We start from the raw sequence: 23948 nt of genomic DNA on the forward strand, positions 1-23948 counted from the left end.
GGACGGAGTGAGGCTTGAAAGGGCTACAACAACCAGAGATTTCAGGGTGTTGTTTGACGCTCAGTTATCTTTTAATCTTCATATGGGTAATCTATGTAATGACTCCCTTAAAATGCTTGGTTTTGTTCTTAGAAATGCCAAGATCTTTTCTAACACTCAGATTATGAGGACATTGTATAATTCCTTGGTAAGAAGTCGTTTGGAGTTTAGTTCCATTATTTGGTCGCCACATGAGGCTCGATACTCTTTAATGGTGGAGAGAGTGCAGAAAATATTTCTGCGCTATCTGTACCTAAAAGAGTGTGGATATTATCCTTGGCTCTTCCCAACCGACTTTTTACTGGGGATGCTAGGCTATCAGTCATTATGGAGGAGGAGGGACGTTCATCTGGGTGTTCACTTTTTCCAGGTGATTGGTGGTCGCATACATAATTCGGAAATTCTGATGGATGTAGGTATGTTCGTACCTGATAACTATCTTCGACAAAGACAGCATAGATTGTTTTACCTACAACGATGCAGAACCAACCTGCCAATGGTTATGCCGGTTGGTAGAGCAATCTCGCTACTTAATCGCATCTCCTCGGATGCCGACATATTTCACGACAGTGGGCCTTACCTTAGGAAAGCACTTTCTAACTTTTAATTTTTCTTTTTACATTTTGTTATATTATTTTAATAACATAACTATCTTTTGTAATTTGTGATCTATTTTATTGTACTAAGAATGAATTGGATCTTTTTTCTGTAATGTTCTAAATAAATTAATAAATAAACTGCGTGTAATTTATGTATTTTTTCATAAATACCATGTATGGTGATGGTAAAGATGAAAGTGTATTTTAGTATTTACATGTTGGTGTAGTGAGTATCCTGACGAAGAGACAGGTACGTCTCGTACGTAAAAACGTAAAGAATCAGTAAGTGGTTATTTACTAATATTTTTTTATCAGCACTGTTGTGGGGCCAGTTGGCCGGGATGCCCAATTACAGTGGTGAATTACAGCACAGAACACCCAGGCTTGAGAAAAATCACATTAAATTTTTGTGTTCTCACCGGGAATAAAACCCGGAACCTTCCGTGTGTGAGTCAAGCGTCTTGACCACTACACCATGGAGGCCACCGCCGCCGCCGTATTTACTAACATTAACTAAAAACAAAAAAAACAAACACTTTTCAATTTGTGCTGTGCCCGACTGCGACACGGTACAAATTAGTTGATAACACATGCTTTATTTTAAGCAATAAATATTCAGTTCTTCTAAACTACATTTTTTTAAGTCAAATCATCGAAACCTTCACCTTCGCCCCGCTGCTCTCTAGGCTCTGAAGATCATCCGAGCGCTCCGCCCTGCAGTCATATTTAACCACGCCTAGAGACTGAACGAAGGTTCTTCCTGCTTGCAGACCACTGCATAAGCTAGGTTCTAGACGGAGTTATCTTACGGACTAAGCAACGAGGTTCTGCGCTGCAGGCCTCAGAGCTAAAGCAGGGCACGGGCGATCGACCTTCAATAGGGACAGTAGCTCCTGCACAAAGGCCCCTGACCGCGACCTCTCTCTGACAACGTTAGTACCCCTCTTGCAAGGCAAAGCAGAAGGGAAGGTCGTAGCCAGGTATACAGTCCCTGTATTCGTCTCACAACGGATCACAGGGACCTGCTAGCGGCGCCCCGTCTCGGTTCCGGACTTACAACCCTGAAACTGGAGCAGTAGTCAAACCGGCGGTGTTTCTGTTCGCCTAGTGGCCGCCAGTCACCCTTCTGGTCCGAGCGCACCGGCGTGTCGGCAACAAGCGGCTTTAGTTCAATATACTACTGTAACACATTATTGCAAACAGAAACGAAATAAACTTTTTTCTTTAAGAATTCAATTTGTATTTTTTATACAAAAAATATCTAATAAAATACATAAAGCTTATTAAAAAACACATACAACATATGTTTATAATGTAACTTATAAAACATTGAATAATTACTAATCAAAAAACCTTGTTTTACATATTTTTTTAAACACTTTAATTTATGTGAGTACATTTTAAAACAATCAAACAAAGCATGATTTTCCTATGAAATTTGATTCATTCATTCGAGCACTGAATTCTCATGAGCCTCCTCGGTTGTAGAGGAATATTCTTCAGTTTTTATTTATAAAAAAAATGATCCGTCCTTCTAATATCAACGAATTTAATATTTCCTTCTTGAGGGATTTCAGCGATAGTATCCAAAATATGAATGGTTCCAGAGAGAAAATTCTCGTACATTTCTATACGACCTTTTAGATAGTCCAAATCCTGACTTTCAAAACAAGAACAATTTTTATCCTTATATTTTTTGTGAGAAACTTGTTTGAATTCAGTTTGCTGTTTTTGTACTTTTTTTAAACCACTCGAGAAAGTGAAAATTTTTGCAGTAAAACTTTCTAATTTTGATGTTGTAAGATTTAATTTATTCTCGAGGATTCTTTTTTCTATCTTTAACTGTTGCACTTCTAAGTCACTTTTAAAGCTAACACTTGATAGCATTGGACGATTAACATTTTGAATCATGGCTTTATCAAACAAGTTTAACAGATTTAGTGTTGTATTATTTAGTATTTTGTGAAACAGGGTTCGTTTTTGCATCCCCGGGGTACAAGGATCATACTTATTGAAAGTAAGTTTGATTAATTTACCACTTACTTCGTCATTCACTCCTAGTAAAATAGAATGAGATTTTTGATGATAGCTAGAGCTGTAAATATTTCACCAAATTCAAAAATCTTTGAAGGTTTATTTTTCCATTAACTATGTTAAGTTCATTGGTGCTTAAAGCGTACAAACTTCCGGAATTTTCACTTTGATTAATGGTAGATGAAAGAATAAATAACAAATCGTTTTTGTAATCTAAAGCTAATTCAATTGAACTGTAATATCCAGACGTTACAATCTCAATTTCTCGATTTTCAAGCTGTCCCACCATGTATGTTGTGCCATCTCTTGCAAAGTATTTATTATTATGTTTATCAGTAAATAATCCGGTTGGTAATATTGCATTAGTAACTTCTATTGGCTGATTAATGGAATCGGTCAATACATAGGTTTTACTATTAATAGCTACATAAATGTTACCATCTTTACTACTGATTCTCTTGGGCGGCGCATCAAAGGAACCTAAAATTCACACTTATAAAAGAAATTTAAGATTGAAAACCGCGTGTCTTCACAGTTTGTATTAGTGTTAGAAGTGTGCTCCATGCATCTTGATATAAATTGTAAGAGTCGACATATTCAACACTCTCAGTAGTAGACATTAAAGATGCCCCATTGATATAATATATAGGCAAAAAGAAGAATCCAAACAAACAAAGTAATACATTCATTTTTGCTAATATTGCTTCCCAATTCTGAAAATAAATAAATAATCAAATTACTATCACCAAAACTTCTTTGCATTAGATCATTGGATAAATTTATCTATTTATTTTATTATTTAATTTATATTTGTATAATTATACAGAAAATTATTATGTATAAAATAACATTGAAAGAAACCCTTCAAATGAATAATATTACAATCAACATGTTGTAAATTAAATAATAATAATTTGTTAAATACCTTTCTGCTTCACTTTATTTTGATTGTCTTCGTGAGCTGAGTGAATAGCAAATAATATAATTGTTTTAGTGTAATAAATATAAAACTGACTGAATAATTATCAACCAAGCCGACAAAATATAACTTCATCTCGGCTATTAATATTTTATCCTTATCTTTTCTATATTTGATTTAGTAGGTACCTACATGCTTAGTTTATATTGTGGGTTTTTATATTTCACTGTATGCGTAATGGAGGTTTGTAGATTACAATATCGCCGCCCTAATTCTTGAATGTTCAATAGACCATTTTTAGAAAAAAAAGTTATGAATGCCAATATGTTCATTATCTTATTACGCATCCATGTAGCCGAGGATTTTTTTTCCGTTACTAAATAGTATTTTCAGCATTTTTTTAGTGCCAATCTCCACTTACTGATTATGCTTATTTGACTTTGAAAACAAATCAAATGTCTTCTGTAAAATTTGCAAAATGGTCTTTTGAACATACAAGAACTAGGGCAGCGATATGTAAGGCCCATGGTGCTCTCAAAAATATTTCATAAGTTATTTGAAAAAAACTCTAAATAAATTAGTTGAATTCTCCATTAAAAAATAAAAACCATAAAAAAAAAAAGAGTATATCATTAATTTATTTCAGTATAAAAAATACATTTTAACTCTTCAGGTAAAAGCCAGTGTTGAGGGGATATGTATTCCATATCGAAGTTCATTATGCAAAAAATAAATAATACAAATCGTTTGTAAATTGATTATCATTACTTCCTACATACACATGGCTTTATAAACTTTTTCGAGATCAATACAAAATTTATTACAGATATTTATAATAAATTTTAAATAGAAATTGTTATCAAGACATCAAAAGATGATACAAAAAACTGCTGAAATATGTATTGAAAATTCTCAGTTTTATTAAGTTAAGGATGAAAAAACTTAAAAATATTTCGTACATTATAAAACATCCTTGTTTATGAATAATTACTAATTACAAACCTTTACGTAGAAACTTATCGCAAATGCAGGATATGAGTTTTTATACACAGAATTTTATCATACAAAAAAGAAACTTAAAAATAAAGGATTAACTCCTTTGGCCTTTCCGGGCTGGCGTTGTAGCTGCAATCATAACTTTGCAACTTTTTTTAACCATGTAAAATAAAAAAATATATAAATTATCAATTCCATATTGTGTGGTAATTACTACAACTTATAAGATAACTTCAAAATCAGGATTTTGGAGTTCATCATCATAATTCCCTTTCCGCACCTAATGGTGCATAGGGCACTGCATTGGTACACCAATCGCAGCGTATCTTGATAATTTTTGTTGCATGAAGGTAAAATGATCAGTCTTACGCTTCAGGTACCGGTCCAGCGACTATGAAATATTCTAGTGTGAAAACACCCTTTTAAATGAAAATTTCATATCCACCATGTCGGGAATCGAACCCGAGACCTTTTGCATGGCAGGCAAACGCGCTGACCATTGCACCACGAGGCCAACAATTAGTTAGCCACTAAAAACACATGTTTGTATCTTCCTGCTATTGTTGCAAGACATACATACATACATCACATTTTATTTCCACCATTAGAATAACACATGACATACAGTGATGGATAAGCAGACACAGTTAAATCTACTTTTTTCAATGTTGGTCAGGTTTTCACAAAATACTTATTTACAAAATGTTGAAAATATTTATTTTAACTTGTAAATAATATACAAAAAAGACATTAAAATAAATATTCCAAAATGTACAATACAGTATGCATGGTATTATCATCAGTGAGAAACAATAAAATACTCTGAAAACAGAAATATCTGGTGCAGATCAACAAAGTCCTCACAAGAAAATGTAATATATGAATTTTTTTAACTTTATATAGATATATAGTAGCAATAAAAGGTTTCAAAATGTACTTGCTTAACATATATGCAATATTAAAAGAAAAAATACAAACATATATGTACGTCAGAGGTATAGGACACTATATAAAACCGCTAAAATCATTTTAGATTTGAGTTCTATGTACCACCTTGCTTTAAGGCATACAATCCTATATGCACAAAATACTCTATAATTCTAAACTGTCATCCATTTTTTAGGTCCCATGTGCAGGATTATATGCCGATACTGCCCTGCTAAAGCTACATTAGATTACTGTTTTATGCTTTGCTGATCAGGTTTCTTTATTATTATTTTTTTATAGGAGAATATCTCATATTAGATATGCAGAAATGATGTGTTAGTTTAGTAAATATGTGAGAGCTATTAAATATTTATTACTTAAAGAAAACACAAAACGAAATGTTTTCAGTTACCACGTTTTGGCTTAGCAGGGCAGTACAAGTGTTTGTCAATGGAAACAGCAACACAACTTTTAACTCATCATTATTTATCTCAGACTCGTCAGATGCTGATGATGAACAAAATGATGAATATTATTTTTCATCTAACATGGTGACAATCAGCTAAAATCTGTTAACAAGTAAAACTACTGCTGTGTAATTTTATTAATCATAAAACTATGCTGGATTATTATTTGGGCTGGTTTGGCACAAATTCAAATTGAATTCATTGTTGGTTTTATTTTACTACATATATTTCTTTATACTACATAATATATAGATATAATATTAGGTAAATATTTATTTCAATCAGTGGCCCCAATATGTTTACCATACATAAAAAAATACTTCACCTTGATTTCAATTATCCATATTTAAATTTATTTGTAGTTTCTCATAAAACTGGGTATGTATTAAACCTTTAGTTCTGCATAAAATTAAAAATAATCTCATAAGTACATTGATTATAACCAACTAGTATTAAGAACAGTTTGGCTATAAATACAATAAGTTTAAATACCTATGAGGATAATGTGCAAATAAAATTGACTGACAAGGTTCTGTATTCAACATTTGATACGTTCACAATCTGTTTCCAAAAGTTTTAACATGTGTACCAGCATGTATTGCATACATATACAAAACTGGAACAAATACGCACTATGTATAGCCTGCATTGGCATTTGTATTTAATCCAGCATGAAGGCATAGATTAATACAAAATCTATTAGGAATGTAAGAATTTAATTTTTTCAAAGATTTTGTACAAGACGCATTAAATTTGATAAAATGTTCATTGTTTAAATACAATATTTGGATTCATATAATTTATCCAAATAGATCTTGGGGCCATTTCCAAACCAGTTGTAAATAACCATGCAGGAAAATGGGAATTAAGTGGTAGTAGAACAGGTTTAAAACAGGTAATCAGATCTCTAATGAGTGCAACCATGGAGGACTATAACCTGACTTCATCATGACTATTTTTTATAACATAAAAAAACATCTAATGTAAAATACGTACTAAAGTTTTCTCAATGTATTATATCCCTTACTTACAACTAGGTAAAATTGGCCGACTTACTACAAATTATGCATTATCATTAATCAAAACTTAAACCTAAAAAATCATTCTGGATAAAAAAAAAAATATTTGTTAAATGAAAAAAGCACACTGATAAATATTGAAATAAAATACTGTTTACAATAATCTAAATAATTTTTTTTCCTTACATTTATGTGTACCTCGGGTACTATTGAGACTCATATTCATACAAATAAATTATAATAAATACGTACTATGTACATATATTTACATAAAAGTATTATTTATGTGAATTATGAAAATAAAAATACACTGGTGATGAAAATCTCACAGATCTGTTTATTTCCATTAAACAGAAAAACTAATACCCAAATTGTCAAAAACTGTGGCTAAGATAGAAAAATATTTATTTAATAAAAAAATATTGGTAAATTGTATCAAGTTCCACAAGAACCAAGGCTGTACTAGCAATTACGGGCATGCAAAAAAGAAGCTTGCTTAGAATTTATTTTGGTACGTTCAAAAGGTAAAATAGTTTATTTGCTCAATTGATCTCATCTTTACTCAGAGATTTTTTCAAAAGGTTAATTTTTTATTTCAATTTATTAATAAGGTTCATGTACACTTTTCACCTACAATGAGGAACTTCAGCCCTATGGGAAATTGGATGCAATAAATGTTTTCTTGCGCGCGGTAAAAATTGGAGTATTAATTTTTTTTTATTTTTTTAAATTTATTTTTGCGCCACAACAGGCCAGGATTTTATGGCAAAGTTTCCTGAAAATGTAAGAAAAAAATAATAAAAACGAACTACTTTGAATGACGTCAATATGAATGAACCAATAATATAAGAGTTAACTGATCGAGAATAGCCGGAAAAGAACCTCTGACGTCACATGCGGAGTTATTTACGAAATAAAAAACTATAAAAAATCATAGCGCTGATAATAAGATATAATTTTTTTTTTTTTAAATTGTGGCTAAGTTTAATAGTTTATTAACAAAGAAAAAAATTAAAAAACCACTGAACTTCCTCATTAATGAGAAATATTCCATTTACTTCTTTAATCTGGAGAATTTTTTGTGATGTGTCAGTGATACTGCGATACTGCATAACCTGCTTTTTTTCCTTTAAATTTTAATTTTCTTCTTCCTAATCTTTCAGACAGCATTGCCGCATTTATTATCGGTCATCAATAATTATAAAACATGAACACTAAACATGGTAAAAAACTCAAATACTTTTAGTATCTAAAAGGCCATGAAAATAAAAAATCATACATTTAACAATGTGTGAGTTGTATTTTAGTGTCGAAAATGAATTTAAAGGAATAAAATTATAATGCTTTTTACGCACCCTTATTTAATGGTTGATAACAATACATACCAAGTTAAAATGGATGTCAAATAATATTATTGTAAGCAGTACATGAAATAACCACTGATTTAATAACACAATTTAAAGCCACACAGTTATAGCAAACAAATTGTCATTGTTTTATCAAGTCATGCAATTCGATTCTTTATTTATTTTTTGACCATATAATAAGTAAATATGTAACTACTAACTTCAATGCATTAAAGCAATGGGCTTGTAAAGTAGAAGGAATTGATTTGTACAGAAGAAAAAAAGGGGCTTGTAAATTAGAAGAATTGTAGTGCAGTAACATTTTGCTCCAATGTGTGTATATTTCACTACATACATAAAGATATTTTACCCGCTTTAATAATTATTACTCTTAAGTACAATTACAAAATACTATTCAGAACTAAATATGTGTAATACTTTTTAATCTACGTGATTGTTATTTTCTGTAATCATTTTTGTGATGGGTATAAATTAATGAAAGAATGGCTGATTTAGACAGTGGCACATGTTTGTTCAATAATGAACAATATTTACCCTCCAACAAAAAAATGTGTATAGTTTTTGGAGAAGTCAAAAATATATATTGAAATAGGATACAATAAATAATAAAAAAAAAACATAAATTATTATATAAACATCTAATAAGATGCAGGAGGTACTCAAAATACAAAAGTTATGAATTAAACTAGATTTGACTCTTTTTTTCTCTCAAACAAATTGCGTGTTAAATTATTATAGATTTGTACACGATTTGAATATGCAAAAAGACACCGTAAGTATTTATTTAAATACTAAATAAGACATAAAATATCCCTGCTCTGACAAAAACTCTAATCTTACAAACACCAAATGAAATTGCTACAAATAATATGAATGGATTCGAAATGTAATTACAAAATGGATATGGAGGAACTGCTAATTTCCGCCTCCCTGATAAAAAAAGGTGATAAAATAATTATCGGTAACCCATGAAATGTTTTTGCACTTGAGCGTACAATAAATGCATAAATTGATTACCTATGCAAAATATATGAAATATCTTTGTATGTGGTGGCAAAAGACATTGGAATGTAGAATGAAAGTTCTTCAAGAAGAATTGGGAGAGTAAAATCTCAGACATGCTTTGCTAATTAATTTTTTATTTTAAATGACAAGGTTTTTTTTCACCATGCATTAAGTAGATAAAATTATTTAACCAAATTTATATCAATATGAAATATTTGGATAATTGTTTTTCTCTGTCAACAGTGGGTAGTGAAAATGTGGTTTTTTAAAACACTGATACCAAAAAAATTGTTTCGAGTGCAAAAGATCAAGCCAATCTGCATATCTTTTCTATAAAGTCAACAGTAAAAACAACACACAACAGTAAAAAGGGGTTATTTCATAAAATATATTTGTTTGATGCATATTTGGAACGACAACAGTTCGTGCAGGGACAAATAAAACCAGGTTCAGAAAAAAACTTCTAATCAACTTAATTAATACCAACACATAAATAATAAACTTAGGAGTTAGTCGGGTGTCACAGCAGGGGGTATCACTAGGGTGTGGAAGATGAATGTATTAGAGGAACGACATCATCATGGTCACTGTCCGATCGATCTGAATCAAATTTTTTTGCTGAAAAAATCAATAACACATGCATTATCGGTATATCACTACAAATGAAAATATATTGAATTTGATCAAATATTTACATAGAAACACACTTAATTTTTTGAAAATGCATTCGAATTAAATTAATTTCGGTTTTAACCCTTTGAACTCTCACACTCACTGTTTGAGCTAGCTCTGAATTAAATTCTCGCAGAATGATAGAAAATAATATGAATTTACAAAAAAAAAGCAAAGAAAATTTATTTATCAAAACAAAAACAAACTTAAAATTAAAATAAAAAAACCTTTTTTAAATAATTTTATGACTATCAAATTTTGAGAACACATTCCTGGTTACAGACCAGGTTTTCGTGAACAACTTTCTTTTCTCCTTCCCTATTTTTTCGATCACTGCAGTCTTTAAATCTACTATCCTCTCTTTTGGCTAAGAGGTGTTACTTTCTATCTTATTTTGTCATGAAATGGATTACGTGATGGACCGGCCATTTTTCAAGCATTGAATTACAAGAAATGACAGTCTGTATTTTAAAATAGAAATTTGTATCATCAAGTATTTTTTCTTTGTTTATGAAAAATGATATTTTTTTCTCTAATAGATAGTAATAAAATTATCACATTTTCATGTGACAACTAGCTTTTTTTCGGGCGGGTCGCTCCCTCCACAAAGGCGTTCTAAGGTTTTATATTTGAATCAATAAAAATTCTGAGATTTTAAGGTTGATACTCCGGAGGTTATTATTAATTATTATTATTATATGATTTTATTGATATTTTAAAATAATATTATTTTTTTATTAAACATATGTCTAGTTTATTTTTCATAGAATACTAATTAATTAAAATATTGATATTCGTTAAATAAATTCAACTGGCCATGGTCACTGGAAAATAATTATCAGAGAAATAGAAAAATGCATGTTTTTTTCAAGTAAAATGATTTGTAAATGGAATAATTATTCTAATGTATGATGTGATGACACACGCCTTTTTAAAAATGACTAGATGTTATTTTTAACAAAATAAAAACACAAGAAATATCTATGTACATACATACATGTTTATATCTTTACAATATATAAAGAAATGAAATAACATGCTTCTTGTAATTAACATATTTATATATCGCACATCTGATAAAATAGTCATAACTAAAAAAACAAACAGAATGTCTAGGAGAGCCTAAAAACTAAAATAACATATTGTCTCAAACCATGTTTCCTTTATTTCTATTTTGTATTTTTTTTAGCCTTTAAAGCTATGTTGACGTGTCAAGTAATTTAGATTTGTCTAAAAAAATGCTCCATTCTTTCATTTTTCAAAGAAAATCTCAATTGTCATAAAGAAAATAATTCAAATAGTTAGAATGGCCGCATTAAAAAAAGTGTCTCGTAAGTGAGTCATAAAGCCATTAAGTGGTAAAATCGTAAAGCTAGAATTATGCCTATTTTTAGCATTCAACAGTTTTTTGCATAATTTATTCTATATATATGATATCAGATTTTTTTGAATTATGACTATTTTATTGGAGGTGCAATATGTACAATATCTAAAGGAATTAAATAACATCTATCTTGTTAATAACATATTAATATAATGTTAATTTATTTGACATAAATACATGCGAAATTATACAGAATTTACATGAAAACAAATTGCCATTTTTAATCTGTGGAATACATTTTCATTTTATACATTTTCTCAGCAAAAGCGTTGTTAGAATATTAAAAATTACAATATTTTGAGGGTCAGTAAATGGTAGTTTGAAAAATATTGCTCATAAATATTCAAAATTTCATCAACGATAAAGTTAAGACAAAGCAAAACACAAAAAGACAGTATCAAAGATGTCGCAAAAGCGATGAAACCAGTGTCTGGTGATTCCAAATTTGTTAATTTAAGTATCTAATAACTCGCCTTTTATTTCTATAATGAATTAAATGAACTTCCGCAAAGTTTTTTTTCTAACAAACTTAATATAAGTAATACAAAAAACCACAAGGAAATGCGTAAATCATGCACATGCAATTTTTTTATTTTTTAAAAATCAATACTTTAGGACTTATGTTTTTATTACTTCAATGTACATAATGCACAATATGTCGTGGTGTTGAATTTTCTCTTCAATTCCATTACAAATATAATATTTACTAGATGGAAAAAAACTATCAATAAAACTGTTCAACCGGTGTCTTCAAAATCATTATATTATAATTTTTCATGCGTGAAACATAGATAAACAGTATAAATGTGTAATAGTTGGTTAATACTTAAGGCAGATATTGTTTTGAATTTTCCACCCAACCTAGTACTTAAACATTGAGAAAAAACTACAACATTAAGCCAACAATCGTAGAAAATGTATATTTATAACATAATATTAATTTCAATTTCACGTTTGATGTTTTGAAAGAAAGTAGTTTTTAGATTCGCCTTCATTTCTTGCACACAATGGAAATAAGATGGTATTCTGAAAATGCTGTGGGTAAAAAAATAAATATAACATCTGACTATGTTTGGAACTCGAAGATGGTCGTTGGCAACACACTTCAATATTAATAAACTATTCCAGGTAAAATTAGTTTGTAATAAAATTTATGTGAATTAGAGTATTCACTAGATTTAAGATCATTATTACATGTATTAACAACATTTTACACAGTTAAAGTTATGTAGAATTAGGTTACGTAGAATCTGGAAAAATTCAACTTAATTTTTCTCACCACCGTATCTATTACGTTCAATTAAATTATCAACAATGAGTAACATTATTTGAAAATGAGTAAGGTAGGATGTCAAAAATAATCAATCCATACATAAATGCGAAAGTGTGTTTGTTTATCCACAAAAAAAATATATAATCCAAAATACATATTATATTTTAGTAATTGTAAAACACATAACTTTAATATATTTATCAAGATTATTCAGAAATTGTTATATTATTTCACGTTTTAAATATCCACTTTTATTTATCGCTTCAAAATAATAACATCTTTTTTTTATTACATAAATACTACGTATATGTGTGTACATTGAGTACTTAAAGGGAGAATTACGGACAAATATGTATCAAATAATTGAAAGTCATTCCACTTTATACTAGATATATTTCAATTCCAATAATATTTATTATAAAACTATGAAACACTGTTTTATCAAAATATTTTTACAAACACATATAATATTTTACAATCATCGATATAAAGATTATAATTCACACTTCTAGTACAGACTTAATGGGATAAGTAATTTTACTGCCTAATGTTCGATGCGAAATCCAAGTTTGGGGTTACCTAGGTAATTCTAAACATTTACGAGTCACACTCATTTATCACATTGTAATTTAAGTCATATTATTACAACAAATCATGATATAAAACATGTTTTACACAATAAAGACCTAAAACAGATAATCTTAAATATCCAACCACCAAAAACAACCCACAGTTCGAAAGCTCAAACAAAAGGCATTCAATATTGTTAGTGAACATTTTTGATGGAAGTTTATTGTCATTTATTATAGAAATAAAAGACGAGTGATACTAAACGCACATAAATTAGATAAATCGGAAATCCTTGAAATCAATAGATTAAAAGAAAACACGAGTAATAAACAACTAACACATTTTATTTCCCATTGCTGTATCCATTGTAATTTTACTACTATTTTTTTAACACTTAACTTTCCAGACTCTTAATTGAAAATCGTTAGGTTAACCGGGATGGGATAGTCAATAACTTGATAAAAGAAGAGCCACAAAAATATATGTATTCAAACTCATTAAAATAACAGTAAATAAACTCTAGTATTTACGAAGTACCTTATTTAAAATAATTATAATTTTAAAGGAAAAACTTGATAAGCATCTATTTAAGAGTCATGTCAGCAGGTGGGAAAGAGAGAATATGGAAGGAAGTTATGAAAAATACAACACCTAAACCAATTAAGAAAAAATCTTTTTCGGATTTCTTTTTCTTACAACGGGAGTCGAACCCGCGGCACCAGTACCACAGTTGGCCGTTAACGTAACGTGTAAAAAGGTCCTTCAGACAAAAATAATTTAATTCAAATACCATCATATAATTTTTAATTCTTTATCTTTACTATTTTTGTACACAGATAGCAGCCTCGAAGATGTCGCGAAAGCGATAAAACCGGCCACTGGTTCAAAATTTGTGCATTTTAATTATCACTCGTCTTTTATTTTTATAATAAATAATAGTTTAAAGAATAATATTTCGTATTTTTAACACTATCAAGTTGAGAATTTATACAATTGAAGACTTTGATGCAGAAACCCACTGTAAAACTATGTAAAATTTTTGTACAAGGTTAAAAAAGGCATATTATGTACCTACAATATTTAGTTAATTATGAAACAAAACAACACATTTTTTTTACTTAACACCACATTTAAAATGGCAACATAATTTAATATGTAATATATTGATGAGGGGTAATTTTTAAAACTAAAATCAATAACATTTTTGTCTTGAGTCTTTATCTCACAGGTTTCGTGACAGGTTTATGAATCAAGGTCTTTAACTTGCAAAAACCTTTATTTACAATGTAAGTTCTGTATTACTTGATATAGTAAAATTATAGCTTATGAATATACTTATTATAAAAACATACATTTTTAATAACAAAAAAATTGTCCACCAAAGAAGAAAAGTGTTATGTTTTGATGTTCAAATTGCAATTCAAAGTCCAATTTAATGAACACTCCTTTGTTGAAAACAAATATTCCAACCTATGCTTTTTGCATTTGTGAAATATTTACTGTGGACTTACGTTGAAAAACATAATTATAGAAATACACTTAAATAAAAACAAAGGTTACAATTATTTTCATACAATACCTGAGCAAAGTTACAAAATTCTTATTAATGAACATTGTCTAGTTCCAAATAAAAAAAATGAAGAATTCTTTCAAACGCCAAAAACACTTTTTGTGTATGAATATTATTTACTAAATTGTAACCGTACAATAATGTAAAAATATTCTAACATTGGCAATCTTATAATAAATATTAAACAGTTAAACATATTGTGAAATGAAGTACATATTTTCCTTTATCATACAAGGGACACTAAGGTTATCACCCAATCTGAAGATGATCTTCATTTTTGCAAATGGTGTCTTATGTCATTATAACTTTGACATTTGTGAAGTTGACAGAGTATACTTCTTAAAAATGTGGGATTTTTGACAAATAAAATCGGTTGGTGATTTTAGATCAACATGTAATGAGCGACAAGGCGTATTTCCACTTATGCGAATATGTGACTGAGCAAAACTATCACTTCTGAGAAGAGCCATTTTATCCTTTCAAAATCAGTTTTCACTTTTTTTAGAATTTTTTAAAGTCACCGGTTATAACAAACAAAGCGGAGTAGGCAGCAAGTAAAGGAGAACATCCGACCAGTAGTGAAGAATTTATCGGAAAGTTTGACAAGTCATGGAAAATGCTGCGAAATGAGTCAGAATGTGCGGCGGCTGCCACTTGACGATTATCTTTGTAACTTAATGGAAATGTCCAAATAAACACGATCAACAAACACACACTATTTACCAATGTATATGTATTTAACTTTAAGTACATATATCTTTTCTGTTAAGTAAACACCATCAGGTTTTTGGTGGGTTTTTTCTGGTAGTGCTTATTTTAATTTATGTTAAAATTTTATTGGTTTAGTTACGTATTAATTATTACAAATAATCATTATACTCGTATGTTATTCTTGCATATTCTCATTATTTTTATGTTTGTGTACATTTTGTTATTCTTCGTCCTATCTGTTTTTTTTGTTTGTTTGTATGGTTATTATAATTAGTAAATGTATGTAACTTGTCTAAGGCCGACGTTATCATGTTTTGGTAAAAGGCCCTATAAAAGGAAAGTAAAAATATATACTTTTCATTGTGAAATAAATATTGACGTTCTTATGATATACTCAAAAATCACCAGTTCAAATCACAGTTTTAAATAACTCACTATTAGAAAGTGAGAATCAAGTTGTGGTAAAGCAGGGTTCAAACCTCAGACCTCTGACTCGTGAGTCCGCAGGATGACAACCTGGTTCTGAAAGTTACTGCCTGGAAAATTGAGTGAGAACTTTTGCGCCACTTTGTATGACCGAACCGACAAATACTATGATTTTTGTCATTATTTAGATAATTGGGAAATTCCATTGTGACCAGAGCGACATTTGATTCCAGAATTTGACCAACTTTGAGTTGTAACAATGTCATCAGTGGTAAAATATTTTGAATATAACTGTTTTCAAGACAAAGCCAAATAGTCAATATGTTCTGTGTAATTAATATTTGAATGAATGTGACCGGTGGGACACTAAAAAATCCCACCTTTTACTTATGTGCATTTGAAGACGAATTTATGCCAAACTACTCAATTTTAATGAGAATCTTTTTTGTTATAAAAAAAAAACGAAATTGTGACTGGTGGGACAGAACTTTGTGACTGGTAGGATATTTAAAAAGTAAATATGTGTGTGTGTGTAATAGTTTCCATGGACAAAAAGTAATTATTTTTTACTTAGAAAAATATTTTTGTACAGATTTATAAAAAAAAGAAATTTAGCTAAGTTCTTATTATTAAATTAGAGATGATAAATAGAAATTCAAAATTGATGTCACTTTCCCACTTTACGTGGAATGCCCCAATTACTTATTTGTTTATACAAGTTTGGTACCATTAAATTGAGATGAAATTTTATAGAATGCATAAATACTGAGCAAAATATTTTTTGTCATTTTTTTAAAAGGCTTATCATGACCATAAAATAGGACATAGTTAAATTTATATTTTTCAGTGAATACATAATACAGAGTATATTGTGAAAACATGAAATTTTAATATAAATCATTTGGCAGCACCTGCGGTGATGTTGTGGCTAAGATCCTCGCCTCTCACACGGGGGTTTTGTTATAATTCAATTCAATATGATGTGAGATCACAATAATTCAATATGATTTTTCTAATGTTAACACTTAGCGAGTATGGCTGTACTGTGTACATCTCAAATAATTTATGCATAAAGGAATATGGATGTACATTGTACAACGTCGCTTTTCAAAAGGACATAGTAATGCTATCGATGGATGATTGGTGTAAATATTTCAAAGAAAAATGTAGTTTTCTTTTAATTTTAACAAAACTGGAAACTCAAAAAACTTTCTCTCAAAAACTCACTCTCTTAGGGCCGGTTGCATCAAAGTTGGGATAAATTTAGTTTAAAGTTAAATATTTAAACTTAGTTAAGGCTCAATATCTGGTAACTGAAAAATTCCGTCGCATCAACATTATTTTAGTTAAGTTAAAGTTAAGAATGTTGCCACTGTAAAGGTTCAAGTTTCACCCTAAAAATTGTTGGGATTTTTGCGCAAGCACGTACTTGTTTATTTACACGTAGCAATACACATGCCCCGCGACGCGTCTTTGGGCACAAACTTTTAAATTTCGTTCCAATTTTCAGTGTGTGCGAAAGGGCGAAGCAGCACTGCGCATTCAGAGAAGAGAAGAACAAAAGGGACATCGTCCTTTTTGAACTAGATAAAAAATTAAAAGAGCAAAAGCTAAAACAAAATGAAGAACTTTTTACTCTAGAAATAGAGCAAAAAAAGGTCATTTTTCGGGCAACTATGGCAGCCTTAAATGCCCAGAAAGAGTTAGCTGAGCTCAATCTAGCTCTATTTAAAAATAAATAAACAGCATTTCAATACAGTGATGATTTAGATTTATTTACACCACGCCGCTGATGATCAAGTCCTTTGTTTTAAAAAATAATTAACAATTAAAAATTCAAATAATTATTAGTTCTTCACTTTTTTGACATTCGAAATCTTGCGATGAAGTCGGACTCTTCCCACAAAAAATGGTCTGTTCGTGGTTTGAACAGTTTTTTTTTTCGGTTTAGAATATACTCGATGATAAATTCGTCATCGGAAGACAAAAAATCAGATAAAATTGACATTTTGTGCAACTTTTCACAGATCGATCAATAGATCTCAACACTCACGACGCTTTTTTGACAGGTGGCAGATCGCATTTAACTTTAAACTGTCCCCTGGCGGCCGGTCAAATAAAAGTAACTTTTTTGTTAATATTTAGTTAACTTTTTTTGATGCAACGCATTTTGACATAAAAGTAACTTTTATTTGACTTTAGCCCTGACTTTAACTTTTGTCGATGCAACCGGCCCTTAGAGGCTAAGGTGATCTATGGGTCATGGGGATAATCAGGGTCACTGACTTGTCATTTAAAAAAAATAACATTTATAAATTACTTTGAAAAAGTTTTTCAAATTAACACGTTTTTATACTGTACACAAAAATACATAAACATGTCGCTAGCCCAAAGCATCAGTGAGATTTCTCTGAAGAACACATTCTGAGATGAGATAATCGGAATTATGAATACTATATTTTCACATAGGTTAACTACCTAACATCAATATTTTGTTTTGTGAAAACATTATTTTATTAACATATATGCATGTGTATGTCAAAAATCGTAAATTTGGGGTGTATTTCACTATTGCTAATAAAGTTGATCGTAACAGTAAAAAAAAATTAAACAAAAGACTTTCAAACTTGAGTAATATTTTAACAAACAAAAAAACGTGACATTCATATAAATGGCTATGAAATAAAAAGTAAGTAAAAAATATATTAGAAAACAACAATAATACTCGTATACATCGGTGTCTTGGGAGTTGTTACTACATAAATAATATTATGTAATGTGGTGAATATTCAGTACATACACAAATTTATATAAAATTAATTAATATTTAATTCAACGTGGACATTGAGCATTGTTGATTATGTTGTTTGTAAACACTAGATTTTATAAAATTTAACATAGAATTCAAAAGCATAAATAATGTAAATTCAACGAAAAGTGAAATTAGATTAATGTTTTTGTTAATAAAATAAATGATTAATTAATGTTTTCTTAAAAATTTAATAATTTAGCTTTATACACTTACAAGTAACGGAAAAACGAATTATTCAGTTTATTAGTAAGACATCTCGAAATCATAAGTTTGGAGATAATGAGCAAAGTATTTTAATATTCACCTAATATTGTCTATAATCTCAGAATAATAATGCGTCAAGCTATAGAGAAGCCCTACCGCTATGTTTCATAGAACGGAAGCGTTGTTGGTTAGCGACAACTTCACTCTGCTGGCGGCCAGTTTGTTTTGATTGACAACAGACGCGTAACGGTCCTAACGGACGCTTTTGTCGCTGTGCTTGGCTTTGTTTGAAAAAACTTGGATATTTACATTATAATAAATAAAAATCGACAATGGTGAATTGCAGTATCTTTGGTTGCAGCAGTAGGAGCGTCAGAGGTGTTAAAGGAGTCAGTTTTACAGGTAATTGATTATGAATATTTTCCTTTGATTTACATTGATTTTTGGCATTTATTGTCACGTTATTGATACAGGAAAATTTTACATAAAATTGCATACCTATCCCAAATTTCATTTTTTACTGACTTGGCTTACTAATGAACTGGACAATCGAAATGTTAAGATACAATGAAATATATTACTCGTAATATAATGATACACTTCAGTTTTATTAAATGTCATCAATAGTTATTCCTATAAGATATTATTGATGGATAAAAATAGCAAAAATTGTGTCAATTCTACATTACTCTACAATATTCTCGTAATTTAAACATTTCAATATTCGAATGACATTAGATTTTGCAATTATAAACTCATAGTAAGTTGGCGTGAAATGAACTAGTGTTATATAATGTATTCTAAAAAAATCTTACGATACTTTATTCTGTACGATATCAGATGATTTAAAACCAACTACAAAATATGGTTCATTCCATCTTCGAGTTTGTCAAGGGTCTGCAGTGCATTATTTTTACATTCACTTTGTATTTGATATGAAAAAAGCGCACATTTTTACTTATAATATTTACATTAAATACATAAAACAATATAACAAGGCTTAACATCACTTCAGGTAGTGTACTGAGACAGAAAGCTTACACAGTATAACAGATGCGTAATATACAAGTTTAACTTATAAGAAGATAGCTTATTGAGAAGTCAACAGACTGAATATATTTACAACAAGTAATGGTGGAGAAAAGAAGCTACTGGTGTCCTGTATGGTATTCCGTAATACTTAAATATTACATATGCATTAGAAAATGGGACGGAATTTTAAAATGCACTAACTTCTAGTTCGGCCTCGTGGTGTAATGGTCAGCGCGTTGGCCTACCGTGCAATAGATCTCGGGTTCGATTCCCAACATGGTTGATATTAAATATTTTATTTTATAGTGTTTTCACACTAGCATATTTCATAATTCCTGGACTGGTACCTGAACCGTAAGACTGATCATCTTACCTTCATGTAACCAAAATTATCAAGATACACTGAGATTGGTGTACCAATACAGTGCCCTATGCACCATTAGGTGCGGAAAGGGAATTAGGATTATGAACTTCTACTTCTTTTGGGATACTATCAAAATTATGCCTGAGGGTTGAAGATACAATACAATTACATATCCATCCCACTCATAAAATATCTAATAAAAATATACCATAATAATTTGGTTATAAAAAAATAATTTTAATAATTTAAGGATATTCGAAAGTAACAAAATTCTATAAAAAAATATTTTAAAATGTTAATTAAAAGAATTAATTGTATTCACAAATCTTCAAATGGAATTCATAATAATAATTGCTGAATAAAATTAAGTATGACTGATTTGTTTTTTTAATGTACCTACATAGTTGAAAAAGCATAGAGGTTAAACATAGAAAATACATAAATAATCTCATGCATATGGAATATTGAAACATTACTATTAGTGATTAACGATAATGCAAGACACCTATAAATTATTTATTAGTGGCATTGACTAAATATAATTAGTGTTAATTGTTTTGACTTAGATTTTGTTTTCTAGCCCTTGTCCTGCTACGAGTATTCGTACCATTTTTGTCTACGGAAGCCGACATGATGACAGTCTGGCTCGTGTTGTTCTTCAAGGTTGGCGGTGGATATGGTATGTGGAATAATCTTATCTTTAAATAATCACAGATCTCTATACAAATTTGAGAACTGTATCTTGTCAGGTCTACAAGTACCCAAATCTGAAAACACAATCAATAATTAGGAAATGCTAGAGACTGACAATTTCTACCTAGCTTTTTAACTAGTTATAATTTTCACTGAAAAAACACAGAATGTGGAAGTTCAGTGGTTTTTTAAAATCTATTTGTTAGTGGACTATCAAACTAACCCAAAAATATATATGGTATTATCATCAATATGATTTCTTAAAGTTTTGTAATTTTGAAATTACTCTGCCCGTGACAACACGAGTTGTCATCGGTGAGATTAGCTGCCATTAAAAAAAGAGAACCCCTTACATATAAAAACATGCCTAACATGGCTTCTCGGAAACTAGGACTCCATCACAACACACAATTGATTGGCTATTCTAAACAACTGTTGTCCAAAACCTATGACGTTTTGAAGTAGTTTATTTTTATCATAACGTATTTTTATTATTTTTTCATACATTTTGGAGAAACTTTGCAGTACAATTATTTTATTCCCTTCAATGAATTTCGATAAAATATTACATATTTTACAACAGACGAGTATAATAATTCATTAATAAAAGATAGGATTTAAAGTCATTGGCTATATATGTATGTATTAAAATTAAACAAGTATTCTTGGTTTTTATTCTAAAGAATGGTGTTTTAATCACTCAATGCGGAATGAAATGCAGAATTTTTTATGCTAATTAATAAAAACAAAGATAAAAATGCCTCTAGTGCCAGTTTTAAATGAACTTAAAATATTAGTTACATATTAATACTTACTAAACACATCCATAAGACATAATACTCAGGAATCGCATTGTTAAAATATTGATTTAAGAAGAGCATTGCTGGCCCCATGAGGGACCAATCCAAGTACTCCATCTCACTCTTGGTCATGTGAGCAACCTGAAATATACAATAATAAAACATCTTAATACGTATATTCGTAGTAATGCATTTATTAATTCATCATCATCAACCCATTATCTAGGCCCGGTGGTGCGTGGGGCTGGTGCTGTTACAGGAAGGCGATGTGATTAGTCTTACCTTTCAGGTGCCAGGCCAGGAGCAATGAAATACTTAAGTATAAAGCCACCTTTAAAAACAAATATTTCTTGTCAACCTTACCAGGTATCAAACCCGGGACCGGGGATTTTTACCCGAGTACAACCATCAAGTCGAAAACACTGATCCAGGATTCTGATTCTATTTCTTACACACATAAGTGTATTTTTAGTCCGCCCGGACACACCCCAATTAATTAAAACTTGATACAGTAGTCTCGATTATCCGACCTAAACCGGCTGCGGCAAGGTCGGATAAGCGAAAAGATCGGATAACATGGAAAATGATAAAAATGACATTGAAAATGTGTCTTGGGTAATCCACTCATTCATGTCCTCTTCTGTTGCGTCTGCGTAACCCGGCACTTGTTGTAACAATGGAAGTAGGCTGGTGTTGTCCGGTTCGGTCTCCTTCTGTACATTTTCACCACCTGGAGATCCTTAATTTATTTGGAGCAAAACTTTCCAAGATTTAAAAATGGTGTTCGCTTCAACACTCTCCCGTGATTGGGCCACGTAGTAAGCCACGTCTTTCAAATTAAGATGACGCAATTTATTCACCATGTCTTCTCCCTGGTCTATAGCGTCAATTAAAGAAGAAAGCAGGTTTCTTCGATAACTCCTCTTCATTGTCTCTAAGGTCCACTGATCCATAGGTTGATTAGGAAGTCACATTTGGAGGCAAAAACATGGCCTTTATTTCCTTATCTTTAACTTCGTCCTCGTCAGGATGGCACGTAGCATTGTCAAGAAGCAATATTGCTTTCCGTGGCAAGTTTTTGGATTTCAAAACTTTCCGGTAGGTCGGATAACTCGAAAGGTCGGATAACTCGGAAGGTCGGATAACCGAAGGTCGGATAACCGAGACTCTACTGTGCAAGTGACTGGGATTGTAATATTGATTGACAAAATCCATCGCAAAGGATGAACAACTGTCAAAAAATAAGAGAAACTCTGTCCAGTTACTTTAAAAATTCCATTGTTTAATTAATAAATTAAGCAGTGGTTAATTACATGATATAATTAATGAAATCGTAAATAAAAATATCATTTATGATTTCAAATGTGATAAGAAAGAAAAGTTGATAAAAAAATAATACAGGGAAGTTCAATCCAAACTAAAATGTTAACCATGAGTATCTTTAAGAGTAGATAATAATATAATAACATAGAGGAAAGAGGCATAATGATTGCACATGATTTTACACTTACCACTAAACGATTTGTAACTTTGGCAGCGACCATGCCAAAAGCGATAATATATAGGCAAGGATTATTTTCATAGACATGAGATTCACTCTTTTGATAAATTATAAAAGCGGGTATAATAACCATTGAGAATGGTATAACTGGTGATAACACACTAGTTCCCTGAAAGAAAATCAAAGGAGTATTAGAAACACTTCAAAGAAATAAATACACCTACGTATTTGCTAGATAAAAAAAATATTTAAAAAAAATATTACTATGGATAACTTATGTAGCGCCATTTTTGTAATATAATACCTAAAGGGCGCTTTTTTTAAAGATAAATACTAGAGTTCTTATTATTTACTCAAATATTTAAATTTTCAGACCATTTCCTAAAAGTCGTAAATAACTTGTGCTGGCAAAATGGATATCGAGTTGTGGTAGAGTGGGATTCGAACCTGGGACCTTTGGCCCGTGAGTCCACAATACTACCACGGGACCACGACCCGCTTTACAAAGTGATTCTATAAATATTATAGTTATATTAATGAATAAATTGATACTTCAAGTTTTTA

The 23948-nt window shown here is 30.3% G+C and overlaps 1 protein-coding gene and 1 long non-coding RNA gene across 5 annotated transcripts in view; both read right to left on the bottom strand.

Annotated features, from left to right (window-relative positions):
* Positions 1 to 2538: 2538 nt before the first annotated feature.
* LOC148284065 (uncharacterized) lies at positions 2539 to 3759 on the bottom strand. Its single transcript, XR_015825421.1, has 2 exons — positions 3598 to 3759; positions 2539 to 3385 (listed from the first exon to the last, which is right to left on the bottom strand). It is a non-coding gene; the product is annotated as an uncharacterized LOC148284065 (long non-coding RNA).
* Positions 3760 to 9820: 6061 nt separating this feature from the next.
* The window catches only part of bbc (choline/ethanolaminephosphotransferase 1 bbc), a 37319-nt gene continuing 23191 nt past the window's right edge, over positions 9821 to 23948 (bottom strand). For all 4 annotated transcript variants that reach the window (XM_088242737.1, XM_088242739.1, XM_088242736.1 and 1 more), the window contains 4 exons: positions 23395 to 23553; positions 21899 to 22024; positions 20998 to 21157; positions 9821 to 9990 (listed from right to left, as the gene is read on the bottom strand). In XM_088242737.1, coding sequence (XP_088098863.1) covers positions 9911 to 9990; positions 20998 to 21157; positions 21899 to 22024; positions 23395 to 23553 — 525 coding nt within the window. In that variant the 3' untranslated portion in view covers positions 9821 to 9910. The remainder of the gene's footprint in view (positions 9991 to 20997; positions 21158 to 21898; positions 22025 to 23394; positions 23554 to 23948) is intronic.

Source organism: Micrasema longulum, unplaced genomic scaffold (assembly GCF_059751315.1).
Source record: "Micrasema longulum isolate JH-2025_06_02 unplaced genomic scaffold, ASM5975131v1 h1tg000162l, whole genome shotgun sequence".
Taxonomy (NCBI): Eukaryota; Metazoa; Arthropoda; class Insecta; order Trichoptera; family Brachycentridae; genus Micrasema; species Micrasema longulum.